Source organism: Nymphalis io, chromosome 14 (assembly GCF_905147045.1).
Source record: "Nymphalis io chromosome 14, ilAglIoxx1.1, whole genome shotgun sequence".
NCBI classification, from domain to species: Eukaryota; Metazoa; Arthropoda; class Insecta; order Lepidoptera; family Nymphalidae; genus Nymphalis; species Nymphalis io.
In genome coordinates, this window is record NC_065901.1 from 5,548,898 (window position 1) to 5,571,008 (window position 22,111).

A 22,111-nucleotide genomic window follows, 5' to 3' on the forward strand; every position below is an offset into this window, starting at 1 on the left:
CCAAGAATGAGATAGACTTCATCTTGTCGACGAGAAGACAAATATTTAATGACGTCTCCGTGATCAATGCAGTCAAAACTGGGAGCGATCACAGACTAGTAAGAGGCTCATTAAATATCAATGTTAAGCTCCAGAGGTCCCGACTGATGAAGTCTACGCTCCGACTATCACCTCTTCAAATCCGAAATCCCGAAACCTTTCAGCTCGAACTCCAAAACCGATTCGATTGCCTAGCAGACTGCGAGGAAGTGGACACATACAACGACAGGTTTGTGGAAACTGTCCGTATGGCTGGGTCTAAGACCCTCAAGACGGCTAGCCGTACAAAAGGAATCAAAAAAATCTCTGCCTCCACCCTACGGCATATGGAGGAAAGACGGAAAATGATACTGACGTCCCCAGCTGATGCTGCCAGCTATCGGCTGATCAACAGACAGATTTCAAAGTCTCTAACTCGCGACACTCGCCAATTTAATACAATGCGCATTAAAGAGGCCATCGAGCGGAACAAAGGCTCTAAAGTGTTCGCCAGAGATCTGTCTGTTGGGCAGAGTCAACTGACAAGGCTGAATACTGAGGATGGCAGAATAGTCACGTCAAGATCTGAGCTAGAGGTTGAGAAGTTCTACGGTCAGCTGTACACGACAGCTCAATCACCTGTCAGTAGTCATGCTGCAGATTCTAGAGCAAGACTAACCCGACACTACACTGAAGATTTTCAGGACGTCAGTCTTTTCGAGATTAGAATGGCTTTCGGACAACTCAAAAACAACAAGGCACCTGGTGATGATGGTATTACAGCCGAGCTTCTGAAGGCGGGTGGTACACATCGGTGTACTCTGCCTCTGAAGAGCCCTGAGGATCGCCTCAGGGCTCTTCAGAGGCTTTTTAACTCCGTCATAGCCAAAGGTCAAACGCCAAAGGCATGGCACAGAAGTGTACTTTTCTTTAAGAAGGGTGATAAAACCCTTCTGAAGAATTACAGGCCCATCTCACTGCTGAGCCATGTTTACAAGTTATTTTCGAGAGTCATTACGAATCGTCTCGAGCAAAGGCTTGACGACTTCCAGCCACACGAACAAGCCGGATTCCGGAAAGGCTTTAGCACCATAGACCACATACATACGCTGTGGCAAGTTATACAGAAGACTGAGGAGTATAACCAGCCACTTTGCTTAGCGTTTGTGGACTATGAGAAAGCCTTGAATTCGATCGAAACCTGGGCCGTCCTGAATTCTCTTCAAAGGTGCCAAATTGATTATCGGTATATCAGGATGTTAAAGTGCTTGTACGAGAACGCCACCATGTCGATCCGACTCCGGGATCAGAACTCAAAACCTATCCAACTGCAGAGAGGTGTAAGACAGGGAGATGTGATATCTCCGAAACTGTTTACCGCTGCATTGGAAGATGTTTTCAAACTTCTGGACTGAAACGGACTTGGCATCAATATCAACGGCGAGTACTCGATTTGCCGATGACATTGTGATTATGGCTGAGACCTTGGAAGACCTCGGCACTATGCTCGATGACCTCAGCAGGGTTTCCCAACAAGTGGGTCTAAAAATGAACATGGACAAGACGAATATCATGTCGAACTTCCATGTTGCACCCACTCAAGTCAAGGTTGGAAATTCTGCACTCGAAGTTGTAGACAACTATGTCTACCTAGGTCAGACCATCCAACTAGGTAGGTCCAACTTCGAGAAAGAGGTCAATCGTCGAATTCAACTCGGCTGGGCAGCGTTCGGGAAGCTACACGATATCTTCTCATCCCAAATACCGCAGTGTCTCAAGTCGAAAGTCTTCGACCAGTGTGTGTTGCCAGTGATGACTTATGGATCAGAGACGTGGTCGCTCACAATGGGCCTCATAAGAAGGCTCAAGGTCACTCAAAGGGCAATGGAGAGCCTTTGTCCAGCAGTGGACGTCTTTCGGCTGATATGATGGTGATGATGATGTTGATAATGAAATACATATTACCAATAAATTAAATGTATATAATTAAACGAAATACACAAAATATATAATTAAAAAATCTGTTTATGGTGTTAACATTAACAGTTTTTAAGTCCTAGTTTAAAATTCTTATATCCACCAGTCTTAAATTTTTCTGCTTATAAGGAGAGGATCTCTGTACATGACAGGAACACACTTTTAAAACATATAATAATTCTCATTTTCAATGTTCAATTTCTTCAAAGTATTATAAAACAACGACTTTTATTTGGGCTTTTTAAAGCCTCTCTTTGATGTATTTAGTAACCGCAGGGTTGGCAGGTTTTTATCTCAAAAAATTACTTCATTGTTTGGAGGAAAAATTTTGCCAAATTTAGTGGCTCAAAGCGTCAAGTTGAATTGCCAGAAAGATATTCAAATAAAGAACTAAAAACAAAAAGTATTTTTGATAAAGCGAATAGTATTCATTACTATTCAATAATACCATTAACAGTTATTATTAGTTTTAATTATTTTACTAGTTATATATTTAGTTTAGTATTTTATAATCATTGAAGTTACCACTATTAAGTTCTTACATATTAAATTTTTGGCCTTGGTTGTATAAATACATGTCAACGTTCTTCATCCTATACGATTTCGAAGTACACAGTAAGTATGTCATCTGGTCTTCGACTGTCGCAAATAACCTGGTTCAAAATAGTCTTTCCACTTATTTGTAAAACGGCATAAGGTTGAAGTTCACGTATAAAGGTAAGGTATTTATGAGTTCGATTGAACTTTGACTTTAAATGGGACAAATACGATGAAGTTCTATTTACCATTATTATTTTTATTATATAAATCAATATCTAGAAGATATTGATTTTCTAGAACTAAAAACCGAAAACGTAATATAATTTTCCTAAATTAATACGTGTAAGTACAGTAATCTCTTATCTCTAAGAGAAAAATAACCATAAACAGTGACATAAGAACTCAAAGTAATAGCGTTGTGTTATTCTATTTATATAAGAAAAAAATATGGAAATCTTGGCTCCTAAATACGCATAAGCTGGAGTTCATTGCCAACTTTGTCCTTGACATACTTTTACGTAAATTGAATCAATTGGACAGTATCTTCCAAAATACGCTTTGAGGTTAATTTATAAATATTATTTCTGAGAAACTTTTCTTTCGAAATTTTATAACAATTGTACAGTTAAGATTAAAATAAATAAATAAAATAATGATCTGAAATATTATATAATTATAGGTTTCAATTTTCGCAATACTAAGAAAATACTACAAATATTGCAACTATAATAATAATTAACTTTTATTTTGCTAATTTAAGTTTACCTGAATTAATTGAATATGACTATCATGTAGATATTGGATAATTACAAATTTTAAATATGAATTATAGTATATCTGCAGAATTGTTATTAGATCCCACTAACTCGTCAGTTATTCTACCGCCATGAATACCCGGTATTAATATGTTTAATTTTAAGGTAGTGACAACAAGTGTAAGTACAGGGATATACAAGGAATATTTTACCTTAGTCATATGGTTGGCGAATTGATGTTGTAAGAAATTGTTTGCAATTCCTGTAATGCGAGTATCTGTGACAAATCTTTGATGATTCCTTTGTCATCTGTGACACATTTGCTCTTCTGTTTCGTCTTAATTTTTTACAAATGTTACAGTTCATTACTGATTTTTGTTTTTGAAGAATATGTGGATGAAAGAAATCGTATTTGGTAATATATTTACAATACATAAATAGTTGACTGTGTATTTCATTGGGATGAAATCTCACCACTTTCTTGCCAGTTATTCTAGATAGAATATATATTTCCAACTGATTATAGTAGCTTGACATTTAATTAAATCTAGTAACGTGACCATTAAAAATTACTTATAAAAGCCTTTGATTAAAATAGATTGTAATTTTATATAAGTGAATACTGAAGACCAAAGAGTTGTTTGCATAATAAAATTCGAACCTCATCAAATAGGAGCATCGCTTGCATGTGATAAACCAAGCAATATTCACTGATATGCACAATATTTAGTGGTCATATAACGCAAGGAGCGCTGCCAGTAAGCAGATGGATTTCTCGAATATGGATAGTATGAGCTAGATGCAATCACAATGTTCCTTTAGTTAGTGAACTTGTATACATGGCATCCGTTCACGACGATACAAAGCAATGTATACTTTGTGCGATGTTCTCTAACTTTGGAATAATTTTGCACAATGCTTTAGTATATTTTTATTTTGTGACAGCGTTCTCTAAATAATATCATAAGTAATATAATAATACTGTCTTAGTAATTAAAAGGTTTTTATTTAAGAGGAACTCATTAAGGTCCTGAACAAAAAAGTCTATTGAATTATTTGAAACGAGTTTTACGAAAACTTACAATTCTTGCTTTAAACAAACATTGCTTTAATCTCCAAACATAGTTTCGTCCAGAAAAAATGTTTACAAAACTGACAAGAAAATCTTTTTCAAAATGTTTACATTTTGCAATGAAAGTAGTCATAATGAGAGTGCAAGCGTCCTACATAAATGTAGAAACAAGTCAATTCTTAAGTGTATTAACAACGTCGAAAAATTATAGAAATAGTTTGACATCATCCTACATTTTTAGATTTATTAAATTGAATGATTTTTTACGACGGAAGTAAAGCCTTGTAATTACTTTAACTAGTATTCTAATCTTTGTAACCTAACGAATCACCGAGTCGTTTCATTCGCAACCGTGTTAAATCGTTTTATGGATCATATATATTTATTTGGGTCACGCCTTCGATGTGGACTTGAGGCTATACCTTCGTAACCTACTAAATATTACCAGTTTCGTGGTATATTTTCTATTTTAGGTATATTTGTGTCAAATATTATTAAATAAAGTTAATTTATTCCTTGTTGATAATGACTTTAGAAATCACATTGGCATCGGTATTTTACAAGTCAATTATGTCATTGAAGCGAGATGCTACTGACCACTCGAAATAAAAATATTACCAAATAATAATGATGCCCTCGTTACTGAATTTTGGAAAGGCAGCCAATCTCAAGAACTAGCCCGCTTCGTAGGACATATATATACGTATATAACAGTGGCACGAACAACGTTTTTGTGTCCTTTACAAGTCACGTGAAATCCATACTATTAATGGGAATTTATTGTTGAATTATATACTGAATTTGAGCGCAGGACCTCGGGGTAGTAGAGCTATAATCTAATAAGTAAGAACAATATTATACAGCTGCTTCGAACACTCTTGTCTCCGCGGTTTAATATAATATTCTGATAAAATTTCTTATATTTATTATTGGACCTTACGAGTTTGTGTACTGGACAAAAAGTAATCACTTATTATAATGTATCTAAAATTTACACATTTGACCTGAGCCCTAGGGCTACTGTCGTCACCACTCCTAACACAAGCTTTACTCCTAATTGGAGAGGTAAATAACAACATTAGTAATTTCCTTACACCGGGCATTGCTATTATTATTTAAAATTTATATAATTACATTTAAATACATTTATATCATGTGTATACTTTCTCATAAAATTGTGTATAAGGTCTTACTTACAATATCAATTTAGCCTAAATCACATTACAAAATATTTAAAAAAAAAAGTTTTAGCCTATGTAATGTTATGAAATCTAATGAATAGAAAAAAAAGTATTTATTTAAAGTCTAAACTATAAAGGTACTAATGTTCATAAAAAAAGTGTATGATACAATTACTTTTTTTATCTTTTCAATGAAAGTAGACGATGAGGAGGGCCCAGTAAACAGCTATGCGTCTGATTTACTGCAGGGATTCATGTGGTGCAGGCAGTTTCTGGCACGTAACAAATTCAGACTTTTTTTCCTGAAATTGAGGCTCATCTAATGCGGTTTTTAAAAATTGGCTTCAAGTTCTTGGCACATGCAAGTACCTGAACTTCTTCTGGTCAAGGTTAATACTATAAAAAGTATATAAGTTTGGAAATGTGTCGCTATTTCACGTCGAATCTAAACTTTGATCAGAGAGACAAGTTATGGCCCTGTCTCCACATACATATAAATAGTACACACGTCTTTAAGCCGACATACATACCATATTTACATCTATAAAATGTAAATATGGAGAGCAAACTATTTTACAATTTTATCTTAATTTCAAATCATTATACACACCGTGTATATTGCATATCTGATTAGTGTTAATTCAAACAATAATTCAAAACTGTAACTAAAGCTAAAAGTTCTACAGTTTTGAAATCAAATAACTGTTCAGGAACAGCTTAATAATAAAGTCTTCATGACTGATTTAGGCTACGGCAGTCACTTCTAAGGTAGAATAGCCAACTGTGTGCTGAAACACAAGTCTACTCCCCAACTTCTCACACTCATAATCGGATGGGACGGCAAATCCAACACGACGAAGGAGTCTAAGCAATGCTAACTTCCAGACTCCATTTATTTTATTATTTATATTTTATCTTATTATAAATTGAGTTCTATGATTACATTAACAGTCACTTTTTTCTCAAAAAGGGAAAACTGGAAATTTATCCTTGAATAAAACTACCAAATGACTGCATTAATATATAACGTGCATCTACCCGAAATTCGTCAAACAGACGCTGTATCACGTCCATAAGGTCGAAGTTATACTGTAAGGCTTCTTACTTCTTATGGATTCTTCACACTGTATGAATAATTTTAAAATAGTATCAATTATAATTTAGAGATGTTATTGGATGTTGGGTGTGTTCAGCTGAATATGAATAGATCGACATTTAAGAACGAAATTATTAAACGAAACCGAAAATTTACTTGCCGTAAATATTTCTATATTGATCATTAATACAAGTATTAAATATAATTTGACAAAAAATATTACATAAATACATTGAATAAAAAGGTTGTATTTGAACTTTAATTTGTCAGGAAGATAAGCCTTTAATATCTGTTATTCCTTCAATTTGCAGCACAGTTTCGCTATTTATTACGACTACAAGGCTGGCAAGCTCTGTCCTTTGAAGCATTACGAATACTAACTCCCTGTTTCAGCTGCCAAGCTACGAAATTCTGCGTCTTAATGTATTTCAACTGAAATGTTTTGCTTATAAATGGTCGATACGAGTTTGATCTTACAGTTAAAAAAAAGTTGTTACCATTCAATCAAATCAATCAATCAATCAAAAGCCAATCGTTGTCCACTGCTGAACATAGGCCTCTCCCAAGGTGCGCCAAAGCTCCCTGTCCTCCGCCTTCTGCATCCAGTTGGTGCCCGCCACCTTCTTAAGGTCGTCGGTCCACCTGGCTGGAGGGCGCCCTACGCTGCGCTTGCCGATTCGCGGTCTCCACTCTAGGACTCGTCTGCTCCAACGGCCATCGGTCCTACGACATACGTGACCAGCCCAATGCCACTTCAGCCTGCTAATTTTGCAAGCTATGTCGATGATTCCGGTTCTTTTCCGGATAATCTCATTTACCATCCAATGATTATTTTTACATTCTAATAGTATAATATTTTTCAAAATCCTTAAATCTTTTTATATTCAAATTCGTTCGTTTATTAATTATATTTAATGATATTCAATGATGTAAATGTCATTTCGGTGATAATTTCATTAACTTATTTTTAGTGGTTATACTTAGACGTATATATTTGTATTCTAAATACAAAATCATTTCAATAATGAGAAACATTTTATTACATATAAAGATTTATGAAGACGATTAAAAGATACATGACGTAGTTATACGCTAAACGTTGGCTATATTATATTTTTGTTGCCAATGGCCAAATCAAAATAATTTATTTAATATAGAAGTATTACACTTACTTATTGAATGTAAAATCAAAAACTATAACCAAACCCCAAGTAGACAGAGCACAGGATTTGTATGGACGATGGCCTTGTATTCCAATTTTATTTAGCATAATTGGTTTTTCTGTAATTAGTTTTAATGTTTCATCGTTTCATGTTCGTACTATCTTAAAAAAAAACCTGTACAAAGAAATTCTAACATTAACACGTACAAACGTGGCATTATGGAATGAATATATAATAAAATAATGAATGAACGTATATCTAAATATAGCAGTGGGTCTTTGTCCAGCTGTGGAATAATTTTACCTTATAATGTAGATGATTGCAAGCTAATTATAATAAAATTTCATAAATTGAATCGAATTGATTCAATAAAAATATATTATATCATTCAACATTGTGCAAGACCCATTTGTCAGATATTATACCGCTAAATAACAATACTTACTATTGCTGTGTTCTAGTTTAAAGCGTGAGTGAACCAGTGTAACTACAGGCAAAAAACTCACTTGCCAAATAAAAATAGATTTATTTATAAATAATAACATCGTCAAAATTATTATTTGCTTGCCCTCATTCAATTTATTTGGGACATTGCGCTTTAAGCATAAGGATTTGGTCAACTTTTACGACCGACAATCTTCCTGACGGAGATCTTCCTCGGGAATACTTTTGTTAGTGGCTAAAAACATAACTTTTGATAGTGGATGATTCGGATTTTTGTTGTTTTTTATAGTATCAATGAATGCACATAATTAAAACATTCCATTATTCTTATTACACAGGTTGATATTTAGTTACTCCATTTGAAACAAGCTAAAAATAAATTTATAAATATTTCACTTTAAATAACGTTATATAAATGATTTTTCTACTCACGTTTAATGTCATATATGTTATCGACATTTTTCTTTGTACGAGTGAAGTGTGAATGTTGATGATTGTTTGACCTTCTAAAGCTATTAACGCACATTTATACCAATCGTGTGGGAGTACATAACGCTAAAACAATAGGAGTGTTAAATTACTCTCATTATGTTAGTGGTATTTTAATCATAAAGAACATGGCGCCTTAGTAGAAGGTCACTTAAAATTTTGTAATATTAAAAAATATTCTATATAATATAATCAGACATTGCTTTACTGATAGACTATACCTAAAGCCTACACAAAACTTGAAATATAAAGTCTCTTTATAATGCATGATTTTGTGAAATTTTGATTTAAATTAAAGAAAAACCAGTGGAACTAAGTATTTCGTCAAATTTCATCCCGATCTTGTCAATTAAAAAATAAACCGAAAAACACATTTTCGTGATAATAATTTGAGTACGTGTTGCCATATATTTTTACATTAATAATTTTTTCTGTTTTATTGTAATCAATAAATGTAATTTTTTTTTTACTATGCTCATATACTTTATTTAATTTTAAATTAAATTAACACGCAACTCATTCAATAATTAAATAACAGCGTATTAGTGAATAAAATGGAAGGTATTGTGCAGTTGCATTCATACTTAATTTATATGACAAGCAAACGTTAGGCTGGCTATTGTGGCCAGTTGGACCGGAGCCATAATGGCCAAATGACCATCGAAATTCCAGTGATACAGTTAAATGGAACTAAGAATTGACACATTTATTTATATATCAATGTAATTTGTTGAACGTTTTTACTGTCAAGATTTTTTTGCGTTTGTTTATTTATTTGCGAAAAAAAGAAAATGGTTGTCTTATTCACAAAATGAATGAAACAAACGCGTATCATTAAACGTTAAATACAGAAACGTTGAACAAATGATACTTTTACTCATTATGTTTTCATGTGTTAAAAACCCAACCAATCATCATAAGTATTTACATACGTTATCAGGGGTAAAAAAAAGGACATAGGGTACCTAACACACGCCCCTCCCCTCACACGCGCCTGGATTTTTTTTTTAATTTTATCCGACACATGCTGTATCTATGTAAGTTTTCTTTTAAGGTTTTATCAAGTATGAAATGAAATTTCATATATAAAAATTCAACGATGCTTGCCCGGGCTTGAAGCTGCAATTTCCTGTAACGTTCAGGTGTTCTAAGCACTATGCTTGGTATTACAATATTTGAAGCTACATAATTTATTTTATAAGAAACTCGAAATATTTATGTTTTAAACAAAACTTCTGTAGTAATAGATTGGAATATACTTCTTATACTGCTAATTACATAGAGTTGTTAATTCAAACTCAAAGTTCAAACTAAATTTTAACATTTCATAATAAATTTTAGTAAGTTTATATTATACAAATGTCACACTTAAATCAAATCGTTTTCTTAATGTCTAATGATTTAATAGTAAAAATTTGCTATATACGTATCCTCGAAACCGCATTGCAACACCGTGCTGGAATAAGTCGCACAAGCCTTTGTCACACTTCCAAAAAATGGAATTCTTTACCAGCTCACGTGTTCCCTTCCTCTTACAACCCAGGTTCCTTCAAACGAGGCGTGAAGAGGCATCTTGCGGGCCGGCAAGGCGGGGGCAGCTAGTGCAGAACATTCTTCCTGATTGTACTGGCCGTCGTCGCGTTTGTACTTTACTACCACTTACCATCGGGTGGAGTAGTCATTTGCCTTCCCAACAAATATATAAAAAAAAGTTTCATACTTTCTACGACAAGGCCTTAGCCCATATAACCAGGCTAAGACTTAAAACAACCTTGTCAGGGATAGTTTTTTTTTGGGGAATAATAAATAATGATTGAATGATAAAAATTTGCTACATGTCTACTAACCCGCATCGGAACAGCGTGGTGGACTAAGCTAATCTATTTTTGTTACGAAGGCGCAAATCTTTTTAATAATCTTAATAGAGTGTTATCAATATATTCACTTCCAAAACTTAAATGCAAAACCGTGGTTACCGATTGGTTGCTAAAATTAGATTGCAATCATACAGAAAACTTACCTCATAACATAATTACTAAGTGCTACGTACATAATTATATATGTAGTAATGAAGCCATAGTTCATCGGAGACAAACACATGATCAATTCGGCATATACGAGTACAATTTTACGTTTTAAGCATACATACACTTATATATCCATCACATGACTGAACATAAATTCACAATACAATCATTTACAACTTACACACACACATACTGAGGCACAAAATAAAAATGAAACAATAAATGACTTTGTTTGGTTGTATTGTTTTTCTTTGTTTTTTTTTTTGGTGTTTTAGCTTTCTTTAAACCATTTTTCAATCAATATTGTAAAATTTATTAACCTTATTGCATTAGGTATATTACTATGTTCCAAAAAAAACTGTATTATAAATGAAGTCATAATAATGCTCTTGTTTTTACGTGGAGTGGAGACCTGGTGATTTGTTATACAAACATTCATATGCCTAACACGAGCTCTTCATACATTCTAGACTATGAATGTATATCATTTGATACAATTATCATATTTTAATTATTTATGGTATGTTTTTGTGAAGAGAATTAACATTATTAATATTATATTATTATTATTCTCCTTAATATGAGAGCAGGCCTTATCCCAACAGTGGGATGGTAAAAGTTAACTTTCCTTTATAATATTTAAAACAGTAAAACCAGTTTAATACAAAACACAATCGCTTTTAGAATATAAAAAGGGTGAAAAGAAACCAATAAAACACTTTTTTCAATGCAATCGCAAAATTGCATCTCTAGTCGAGAGCACTCTGTATGCGCCATACAAGTTATGAAGGAAATTCTACGCTGCAGAAAATCTCAATTTGTTGGTTGATGGGCAAAAAATCTCTAAGTAAACTAGTATACAAAATGTTTCAATTTCAAATTACTTAGCATGTACGTAATTTGTCAATATTTTTCATTATTTAAGCTATTTTTATTTCTATTTATTTATAATAAAAAAATATCAAAAACCATTTAAATATAAAATGCAAACAGTAGATTTCACTTATGAAACAGGTGCTATAATGAGATATTGGAAAAACGTATGTCAAAAAGTACTAAATATATGGAAGAAAAATAAGGGTTATAGAAAATGTAAGAGGTTATTATTATTTTAATACGATGCACTATTAATTAGATATTTTGAGTGCTCTTTTCCAAGATAATTGGACGATCCTACACTCACCCAGACACTATTAGACTAAAAACATGGATTTAAGGCCCTAACTTCAAATATATTCCAATTTCAAAATTGAATTCTATAATGTTTTATTTTGCAAGACTATATTTTTTGGACTTTTTATTATAATGTAGTGGTAAAAATGGTATGAAGAATTGTATGGAACTCTATCATATTCGAAATTGGAAACTTGAAAATTTATATTTAGCCTAGGGATTTACAGGCGATTTAGTAAGATATGAAAGTTTGTATTAGAAAATAAGTTATATTTATGATAACAACCGCAAAACATTGAAATACATATTTAGTCTCTTATAGAATACCAATAGTTATGAAATATGGATAATACTATCCATAGTAAGTCACAGTCGATAAGCTAATTTATTATATCGAAATCTAAATTATATTCTTATTCAAATATATTCTTCATTACATATATTCTTCATTCAAATTGGCTCTTATAAGCACTTTGAATGGTCAGTTTACAGGAGTAAATTGATTTACAATCAAGCTACTACTTTTCATTTATATTTTTCTCATAGGTAAATAAATATATTAATTTATTTATGTTTAATCATTAACTTCTTTGGTAAAAGTAAATGTTTCATGACCATAAATGTGCCTTTGTTTTGATCACGATATAGTTTTCGTCACGATTTCCTTCATTGTCGAGCACGAGATTTATTATAAATATAAATCAAGCACATGAGCGTTAAGTGCTTGTTAAAATTCTAATTTTTTGTTAATATTCACGTGACTTATCCATTTTTTTAATTCGTATAGGTAAGCAGACTAGCCTTAGGCTAACCTGGCCACTTGATGGTAAGTGGTCAACACAACTCATAGACATTGTCATTAGAAGAAATATTAACCATGCCACCTTACATCGTCAATGCGCCACTAACCTTGGACACTAACATTTTAATTCCCCTGTGTATTTACACTGGCTCACACACCCTTCAAACCGGAACACAATAATACTAAGTATTTGTGTTTAGCGATTGAATATTGCTATGCATAAAGCCCTATCACCAAGTAAACCATTGGGCTATTGACACACACTTTTCTCTCAATTCCTAAGCAGGTATGCAAATATTTAAAAATAATATATTTTATGTAATTATCCTTTACAATATATTTTTTTATGGAAATAATAATCAAGATATCGCTTCATGATAGTATCAGATATATTGTAATATTCAATTAATGTAACATTCATGAGACCATACATTATTAACATTCATGAGTCAATCAATCTATCAATCAGGATTTCATTACAGTGTTACAATTTTGCTTATATTAAGCTTGAAACGCTTTTATATAATTATTTTGACCTAACTGCGTCGTTGATCTAGTGGCTATACATTCATATTTGCCGGGAGGGCAAATGACTCTACTCCACCAGATGTTAAGTGGTAGTAGAATCCAAACACGACGACGGCCAGTACAGTCGGAAGAATGTTCTGCACTAGCTGCCCCCACCTTGCCGGCCAGCAAGATAACTCTTCACGCTTCGTTTGAAGGAACCCGGGTTGTAAGGCTAGGTTAGCTAACATAAGCGCAGTTCCTGAGGTCTTGTGTTCTAATCCCGGCTCAGGATATTAAAATGTTATTGGGTATTCTCTTCCAAATAATTTCACCAGCATCTAAGCCCAGAATCAAGAACATTAAAAACATTTTTATTTAATGGTATGATAATTTTAGTTATTACTAAAGTAAGTTCGAATCGATGTGAAAAATATTAATTTATCATTGATATTTGGTCAATAAAGGTTATAATTTTACTCTCATTGGCACACTATGAGGACAAAATAATGTGCGGTTACGTTGAAACTGTGGTTGGAATCAATTATTTTGTAATTAAATTATTAATAGTTATACGTACTTTAGATATTTAGTTCGATCCAAAAATGAAATCAATATGCAATAATTAACTATTTAAATTTATAATTATTTATTAATAATAGATCTTATCAGCCAAAAGTCCTGTGTTTATTGTGTTTTATTTAAACTTCTATTCAAATAATTTTTTTATAATAACAGTAATTATATTTATTTTAAATATTCTAAAAAATATAATTATGGTAAGTTTTGCAGATATTTTTGGCTTTGCCAATCAAAAAATATAAATTTTAGTTGAATTACGCGATAAAAGGTTAGGTATAATTGATAATAGGTACCTATGGAGTTGGCCTTTATTGATTTTTATGTGAGATAAATAATAATGTAATTGTATTTATTTAAAATACCTAGGTAGCTTAATTGTTAGAAAGAGTAACTACTGAGTTTACTGGCTCGGTATAAGTTACGTTCCATGTTTCCAAAATATTGATTTTGGTATTTTTAGTTAATGTATCTATTACAAACAGTTTCGCTAAAACGTTGATTTATGTATGTCAAGAAAATCACTCGCCCAATTAGGCATTTATTAAGTACGTTCAACAAACAAACGAGTAAAATAGAGGATCTGAAACTTAATCGACGAACTCGCCTTGGTAATGACATAACAGAAGTTAAGATGCCGATTCATGAAAGATGGGCAAGCATCCAAGAGCTGATTTTATAGCAAGAATATATATGGTTTGAGTATTGCGTATCTGAGATAGTCATTTTCAAAATTTTGTTTGTTGTAGAATCTTATATATAGAAATGAAAACATGTACCTCTTAAGTCTAACAAGTATATTATAAAGTACCATTTCAATACAAGTTTTTTTGGAGCAGTTCAGAGTTCGAAAGTTTGCAGTGTCAGTTTGTCGTTCCTCACCATGGTTTCCTTCAGTAAAGCACGAGATGAATTATCACAAATTATGCACATGAAAATTCAGTGGTGCGCTTACCTGGGTTTGAACCCACGATCATCGGTTAAGATTCACGCGTTCTTGCCACTGGGCCATCTCAGCTGTATCTCTCTTAGATCGTGTCGAATTGACACCTCATCGGATTAACAGAGTTAGGAAAAATAGAGTACACCTATTCGTACACACACTTACGTGTTGAAATATCTGCCCTTTTAGTTGCCTTTCAAAAGTTTTTGTTTTTCAGCCTTTATATTTAATCTTTGAGATTAGCAACCGTGGCCAAAATCATTCAGCACTTATATAATTACAATAAATGTTTATGAAATTTTATTTTGTATAAATTATAGTAATTGCCTTTACAAGTTTTCATATGAATATTTCATAATTCAAGCTTAGAAACTCAGTTATCGAATTATTTTCGTCACGATACATTAGTTCAAACGAAAATTTTACGAATTTTAATTTCAAGGAAATACTAATATAAATGTAAAACTAAATTTAAAAACGCGTGTTGTATGTTTTAATAATATTGAATTATTTGTAAGTTCTTCGAATAATGTTATCTGTATCATATTTATTTACCTGTATCTTAAAATGAAATTGCCAATTAAGATTAGAAAAACTATAATATATGAACAATGAACTTAAGAAGGAAGGTGGTTAAACTAGCTTAAGAATTCAATTTAGTGCAATCCACTAATATTTTTAATAAAATGTTTTTTTGAATTTTAATTATTACTAAGGGATATTTAACACTAAAAAACTATTTGTTTATTAGATCAACACAAGATTGAGCGGACCAGCTCGGAAGTTATAATTTTTTAAGCTAGTCAGCAGACTAGCGAGCTGCATGGTTTAACCATAACCTATAATAAAATTATAGTTAAACTCGCTATCTTAATAGTTTTAAATAACATATTAAGTAAACTAGTTTTATCCTGAGATCCGAAAGGATATTTAAAGCGTCTAAATAGCTTTAACTCTATATCCAAAGTTAGACTAACGACATCGCAGGAAATTTATTCTCTGTACAAAATTCCACATATACGACATTGTGCGACGCAATATTAATATATCAAATCATAACAAACTAAAAACGTGCGTGCTATTTCGTTCTGTTGACACGACCGAGGAAAATGTAATTTAATTAGTAACTCGAAAAGGTAATGCCTGTAGTTAGAAATAATATAAAAATTATATTTGCAATAAGCCTTGTTACAATCTTTTAATTAAGATGTATTTATTCCGAACAAAACTTATAATGTTAGCTAGGGTTATTTTATTAATTTAACTATTATTGGTGTTGTTAAAATTATATAATTAGTATGGGATTTGAAGTGAAGATTAGATATTATATAACAAACCTTATTACTATTTTATTTATATTAAGATATTATAACAAAAATTGTAAGTCATAGCTTGTAGCTTAACAGTAACAGTAACAGCCTGTAAATGTCCCACTGCTGGGCTAAGGCCTCCTCTCCCTTTTTGAGGAGAAGGTTTGGAGCTTATTCCACCACGCTGCTCCAGTGCGGGTTGGTGGAATACACATGTGGCAGAATTTCGATGAAATTAGACACATGCAGGTTTCCTCACGATGTTTTCCTTCACCGAAAAGCACGAGATGAATTATAAACAGAAATTAAGCACATGTAAATTCAGAGGTGCTTGCCCGGGTTTGAACCCACGTTCAAACGTTTTGTAGCTTAAGTTAGGTGATAAAAATTTTACTTCCTATTATGTAAGCTAAAACTCTCAGTCTAAGCTAAAAAAAGATCTTAGCATCAAAATCAGCTAATCAACTTTTGATATCACCAACAATATAAAACACACACACACTATCAGTATTAAAAATATTACAGGAATAATTACATCAAGCATAACTAAGAACATTTTTATAAAACGCTAAAAGTTCTGACATCAGATATAATGATGATGAATAATATAATTCATGAAATGGCACAGTATTGCAAGTACACAGGTCGATGTCCACCTTAAAAATGTCTCAGTGATGTGTTTGCAAATTTTTTTTTATAGTTTAGAAGGATATATTATATACTTCTCGACTCTAAATAAGGTTGGTTAGAACTCCATCTGCCAACATTTTGTTTTCAACTGTACATGATATAAACCGATTTCAAACAAGATATGAGTTTTATTGGAACAAGCTATATTTTCTTGATGAAATCAAGTCCTAATAACTGTACGTGCCTAGAAACAATGAACCGCAGCTTATTTCATTTCAAAGAGAAATGTAAGATCCTTTTTACCTAAAGCAAAAACGGGTCACCACTTCGTTTATAAAATGTATTTCACAGTCATTTTGTTATAAGAAAGGTCACAAATACTTCAATCAAATTTCGTATTGGATATATTTGTAATAACAATCTGACTTATTAAATTGTATCTTTGTTCGTTTTGAAACTGTTCTGTTGATAGAGTTTTCGTTCAATATTCAAGACATTACACGAATATAATATTATTCAGCAATAAAGTGTTAAAGAATTATAGAACGTAAATCTACAAACAATTTTTAATATAATTACGTAAGTTGTTCCAAAAACTACCAACAGCCATAAATGCAAGTAATTTGTGATAATTATGTTGATAATACTTTTACTTTGAAACATTATACCGATTCATACTTTACCGATAGTAAATCATAAAGTTACCTACATCTATCGTAGAACACTTTGTTTCTCCTAGGGATGATAAATGATTGGATTACGCGGTGCAGAATAATCTACACTATCATGACTATAATAGTATTGTTCCTATTCAACACCATTAAGCATTTTAGCATGCTAATGTAATGCTTATATAATCATAATTTGTATTTTTTTTTATTGTTAAAACGTTTACTCAAATTATAATATGTTCCTAAAATTATTTTGCCTGAGATTGAGAGGATATAATATTGAAATTTCAGAAGCGAAATTATTAAACAGATACCCGTTGGAATTTCAGGATACCCACAATGTTGACCGCTTAAATTTGAGCAAAATAGTACGCTTTATTCTTTATATTTATGGTTATTAAATATGAAAACGATGTTAATAAAAAATAAATTATAAAAAAACGGTATTACCTATTTCAATAAACACAGTCTTCATCGAATATTTCAATTCTAATAAACAGCAATTTTTTATAAGTACTTGATGCAATTGCAACAAATAACGCCTGAAAACGGCATTTGAACGGTATCTAAATGTTTACTTAACAGCCTTTAAGTGCAATCTAACTGTTGATCTAAGTGCATTGAATGGATCTATGTCCATTGTGAAACGGGCATCTAAATGGTTGTGTAGTGCTGTGTATAACTTGATGGGCTCCCTATGTATGACAAAACGCTTTCTTCAGCATGGTTCGCATGTAACGAAATTATCGTGATGATGAATACGCCGAAATCAATTAATAATATCTCAGCATTCAAGCTATGTGACATTTTTCAGCGATGAATTGTTTTTTTTTATGTGTATTGAAAACGATTTGTTTTGTGAAAAGCAAGTTTGTGAGCTTTATGTAGGGACGTGGTAAAAATAGTCTTAACGAGGCTACAGGGACGTCACATTCGCCAACTAACAATCAATTTGTGATCAATCCACAAATGTCACCCGATTTTCGACTGTACAAACTGACATTATTCTGATATTGGAACTTGAAAACTTAACCTTTTTTTGGAACTACTACTATCTATTTCTAATTATAAAAGGTAATAACTATAAGATAGAATCATGCATGTACTACTTCTAAACAGTCATATATATATATTTTTTTATTTTTATGTTTAGGTGAGAGGTATTTTTAATTATTAAAAAGTTAAATATTCTTTTTTATAATTCATATAAGAGTAGAAATATGAGAGATTGTACAGTCGAATGCGACGGTGTTGGTGCAAAATGCAGTATAACGAGCGCACCGTTCGAACGTAGTTGACCGTGTCTCCTGTGGCTTCAGTGAAAGCGCGCCTTAGTCGTGCCCGGCGAGTCTGCGACAGGGTTTGTGGACAGAGGAGCAGCCCCTGCAGGTTGAAAACAGAAATCAAATCAAACATACAAAATTTGATTTGATTTGAATGGAACCTCTCAAGACCCTTACACAGCACTTACACGCCGGACTAAACAAATCTGTAACAGCGTTATATCGATAGCTTAACGATAATGCACCAATAGCGTTACTCCTAAATGGATTAATTTGATACAAACTATTGCAAGATGTGAAATTAAATGTGTGTAATAGTATCTATGTATATACGAATATGGCGCTTGAAATGTTTATAATGTTGAAATGTCAGATTGTTACTAGGTGCTTTAGGACAAGTTAAATTGCCGTGACTTGCCAAATACAAGCCTTACGTATATATTACGTACCTTCTTTGCACCGCCATTCAAATAAAGATTTCTTCACACTGATTTTAATCAAACGATCTTAAGCTGTTCATTAATTGCGTTTTCATGATAAATTTTTTCCTATAGAAAACTGATCTTTTCGTAAGATTAATAATAATTTTAAACAAAATTTTTGAATAAAAAAAATTCGATATATTTTTTATTTATTTTTTTGTACAAAGAAATCCTTACAAGCGATATCATATAAAAACGTTTTGCTTAACTTTATTTAAGTAAAGCCGTTTAAGCAATTATACAGCTGTTGTTCCAGCAATTCACTTAGTGATCTAATGAAATAGCCTCTTTGCAGTGCTGGCTTGCGTGTTCAGCGATTATATTTTTCACAGAGGTCGAATAAAAAAAAATTCGGTACCTTAATTTTTATGTTCATCAGACCGAGAATGTTATTTCCTTTAACGTTCCTTGTGTTTTCTTAATTTTTTAATTAATGTTTTTTTTAATGTATAATTACGGACAAATGGCAAGTAAGTATAAGTATATTGTTCAAGGACATTTATTTATAATTTCAAATGCGACAAGCGTTATATAGTGATACGATAATTATTATTTTTATTTCTTATAATTATTAAATGTATTAAATATCATATATTTTTTTAAATATTTCAAGTGTTTTGTGTTATATTCGTGTAAATTGTAATAAAGTATTTACGCATGATATTCATATAATTTTATTGTCAGACATTGAATCACTTACTCCATGTGGCGCCATCTCTTAGCAGCTTGTCTTACCTGTTTGAAGGGTCGCATTCCGCCGTTGATTCGTAAAGAATCGGCCGCAATTCCAGCGATTCCATCGCCGGGTTCACGTAGTTGTCGCAGGGAGGCGCTGGGGTGGTGATGTGTGTGATGAGCGCAGTGGGTCGCGCATGCGCTCGACTCCGGCTGCGAACTTTGTCGTATGATTCTCGCATTTGTTGCCGGTAGCAATAATGCTGGAGGTTGAATAGCAGGGCATGTACTGACAGCGTGTAGCGAACTACATCCACAAGGATAGTGAACAGCTGAGCGAACACTCTCCCTAGACACAGATCGCGCTAGTTGTAGTGCCGACATTGGCGCCGTTGACTGCCTTCTTTCGCAAACACGACATCTAGTGTATGCGTGCGGAACTAACTGACATGCAGTTACTGAACCCCTATGTGAGCAAGTTGCCATTGGAGAAACGAGAGTCTGAGGACGATCTGGTGGTTCTCGACATTGCAATTCTATATCCGGCACGCTTCTCGTAGTACCGTCTTCTATTCTAATTGAAGCTGCACTTTCTTCACTGCCAGGACCACCTGATAATTGAGGTCGTAAATGTGTGGTACAATCTTGTCTTTGAAGAACCGGCTTAACAGTTCTATTCTCTGTAGGAACAATAACGGTGACTGAAGGTCCAGAAACCAAAAGACTGGCTGTTTCATCACTGCTTCCGTAGCCGGAGTTTGTTATGGCTTCGGTGCTATCTGTTGTTGGCACGGACATCTTGTTTACAGTCTGAAACAAATGAAATTATTCATTGTTAACTTATTAAATCACAGCGAATGTGCAGGTACACAAATCAAACCCGATAATAGAAAGTCAAGTATCAAGTTTCTTATTCCAACAAACAAAATAACATGAACAATTATGAAAGTCGTTCCATAATATTATTATAAAATACAAAAGTAATAAACGCTATGTAAGTGTGTTAAATTAAAAAGTTGTTAAGATTACTGGCATCAGTCATATATAAGTCTTCATTATTACGATGAACTGTCGTCATAGCAGCTTTCACTAAAACCAATGGTTATGAAATAGAATTTATAAAAGTGTATACATACTTCAGAATAGATGAATGTTGTCTTAAAAAAATCACCAAGCCTTGGTGCTGGTGTGAGGCTGTATTGACACTATCAATTTTAATGAAAATTGATAAATTAAATTTAAAGTTGTTAATCAACCTGTTTTAATTTCGAACCAAAGTTGGTTTGAAATTATTAAATGCCAGAAAAGATAATATTATTAATATGTTTTAAACATGAGAAACTTAAGTATTTTCTTTATAAGTCTTTTTTATACAACTTAATAACATAATATTATTATATATAATATTATGTTATTAATATATATTGTGAATGTTAAATAGCATACATTTTATATAAACGCCACATCTTATCAGAGTCCTACATTTATGTTGAGCTTTATTGCTTTTTCATTATAAGTAAATGTTTGACTTTAGGGAGCACTTATTCTTAAAGCTGAATAACAAAAAAAAATACATTAGGTATAAGTAACAAAATTCGTAAAAGAGTTGCGCTTGAAACATAAAGAAGAGGAAAAGTTGTCTACAATTTGAAGTGGTGTAATTTTCATGATTAAAGGTAAGCTGAGTTTTAAAAGCAAGTTAACTCGTCGAAAACAGTAACAGTCTTTGAAAAGCAAATTCGATGCATTTAAAATGTATCAAATTTTGTGCTGACGTTTAATGTAAATATATTAAAAGAAAGCAAGCTTTAACCCCAAGGAAGGCCAAAGGCTTTTTTATACCAGGGTAAAGGGTATTTTTTACAAAGGGTATTTTTTATACCATATATATTTTGTTTCAGGTAACCCGTCTATACTATATATACTACGAGATACGTATGCAAAGCCGCGGGTAAAAACAAGTACATAATATGCTACGAGATATTTAAACAAATACAGATAAATTGTCACAGTTCTATTACATAATCAGAAATACCATATAGCAGGCAACAGTATGCCTTTCGAATTATTTTAATGTAATTCGTCAGATGATAGTACATTTAATGTAAGATGACAATCAAGTTGTATAAACCGATCAAATTAAAAAATAACTGCAGAATGTAAGAAATACACTAAATTGCAGGTGCAATCTTTATAATACTCGTTGTACGTTAGAATTAACGTAAAAGAAGAAAATTTTCGCTGAAGAAACAATAGTGACTCGACTCCAGGTCGCACGTTCCGCACTTCTGCTT

General features: G+C 32.4%; 1 protein-coding gene across 3 annotated transcripts in view; it reads right to left on the minus strand.

Moving 5' to 3' along the window:
• The window catches only part of LOC126773339 (small conductance calcium-activated potassium channel protein), a 239,719-nt gene that overhangs the window by 118,273 nt on the left and 99,335 nt on the right, over window positions 1–22,111 (minus strand). For all 3 annotated transcript variants that reach the window (XM_050494204.1, XM_050494202.1, XM_050494203.1), the window contains exon 2: window positions 19,878–20,627. In XM_050494204.1, coding sequence (XP_050350161.1) covers window positions 19,878–20,615 — 738 coding nt within the window. In that variant the 5' untranslated portion in view covers window positions 20,616–20,627. The remainder of the gene's footprint in view (window positions 1–19,877; window positions 20,628–22,111) is intronic.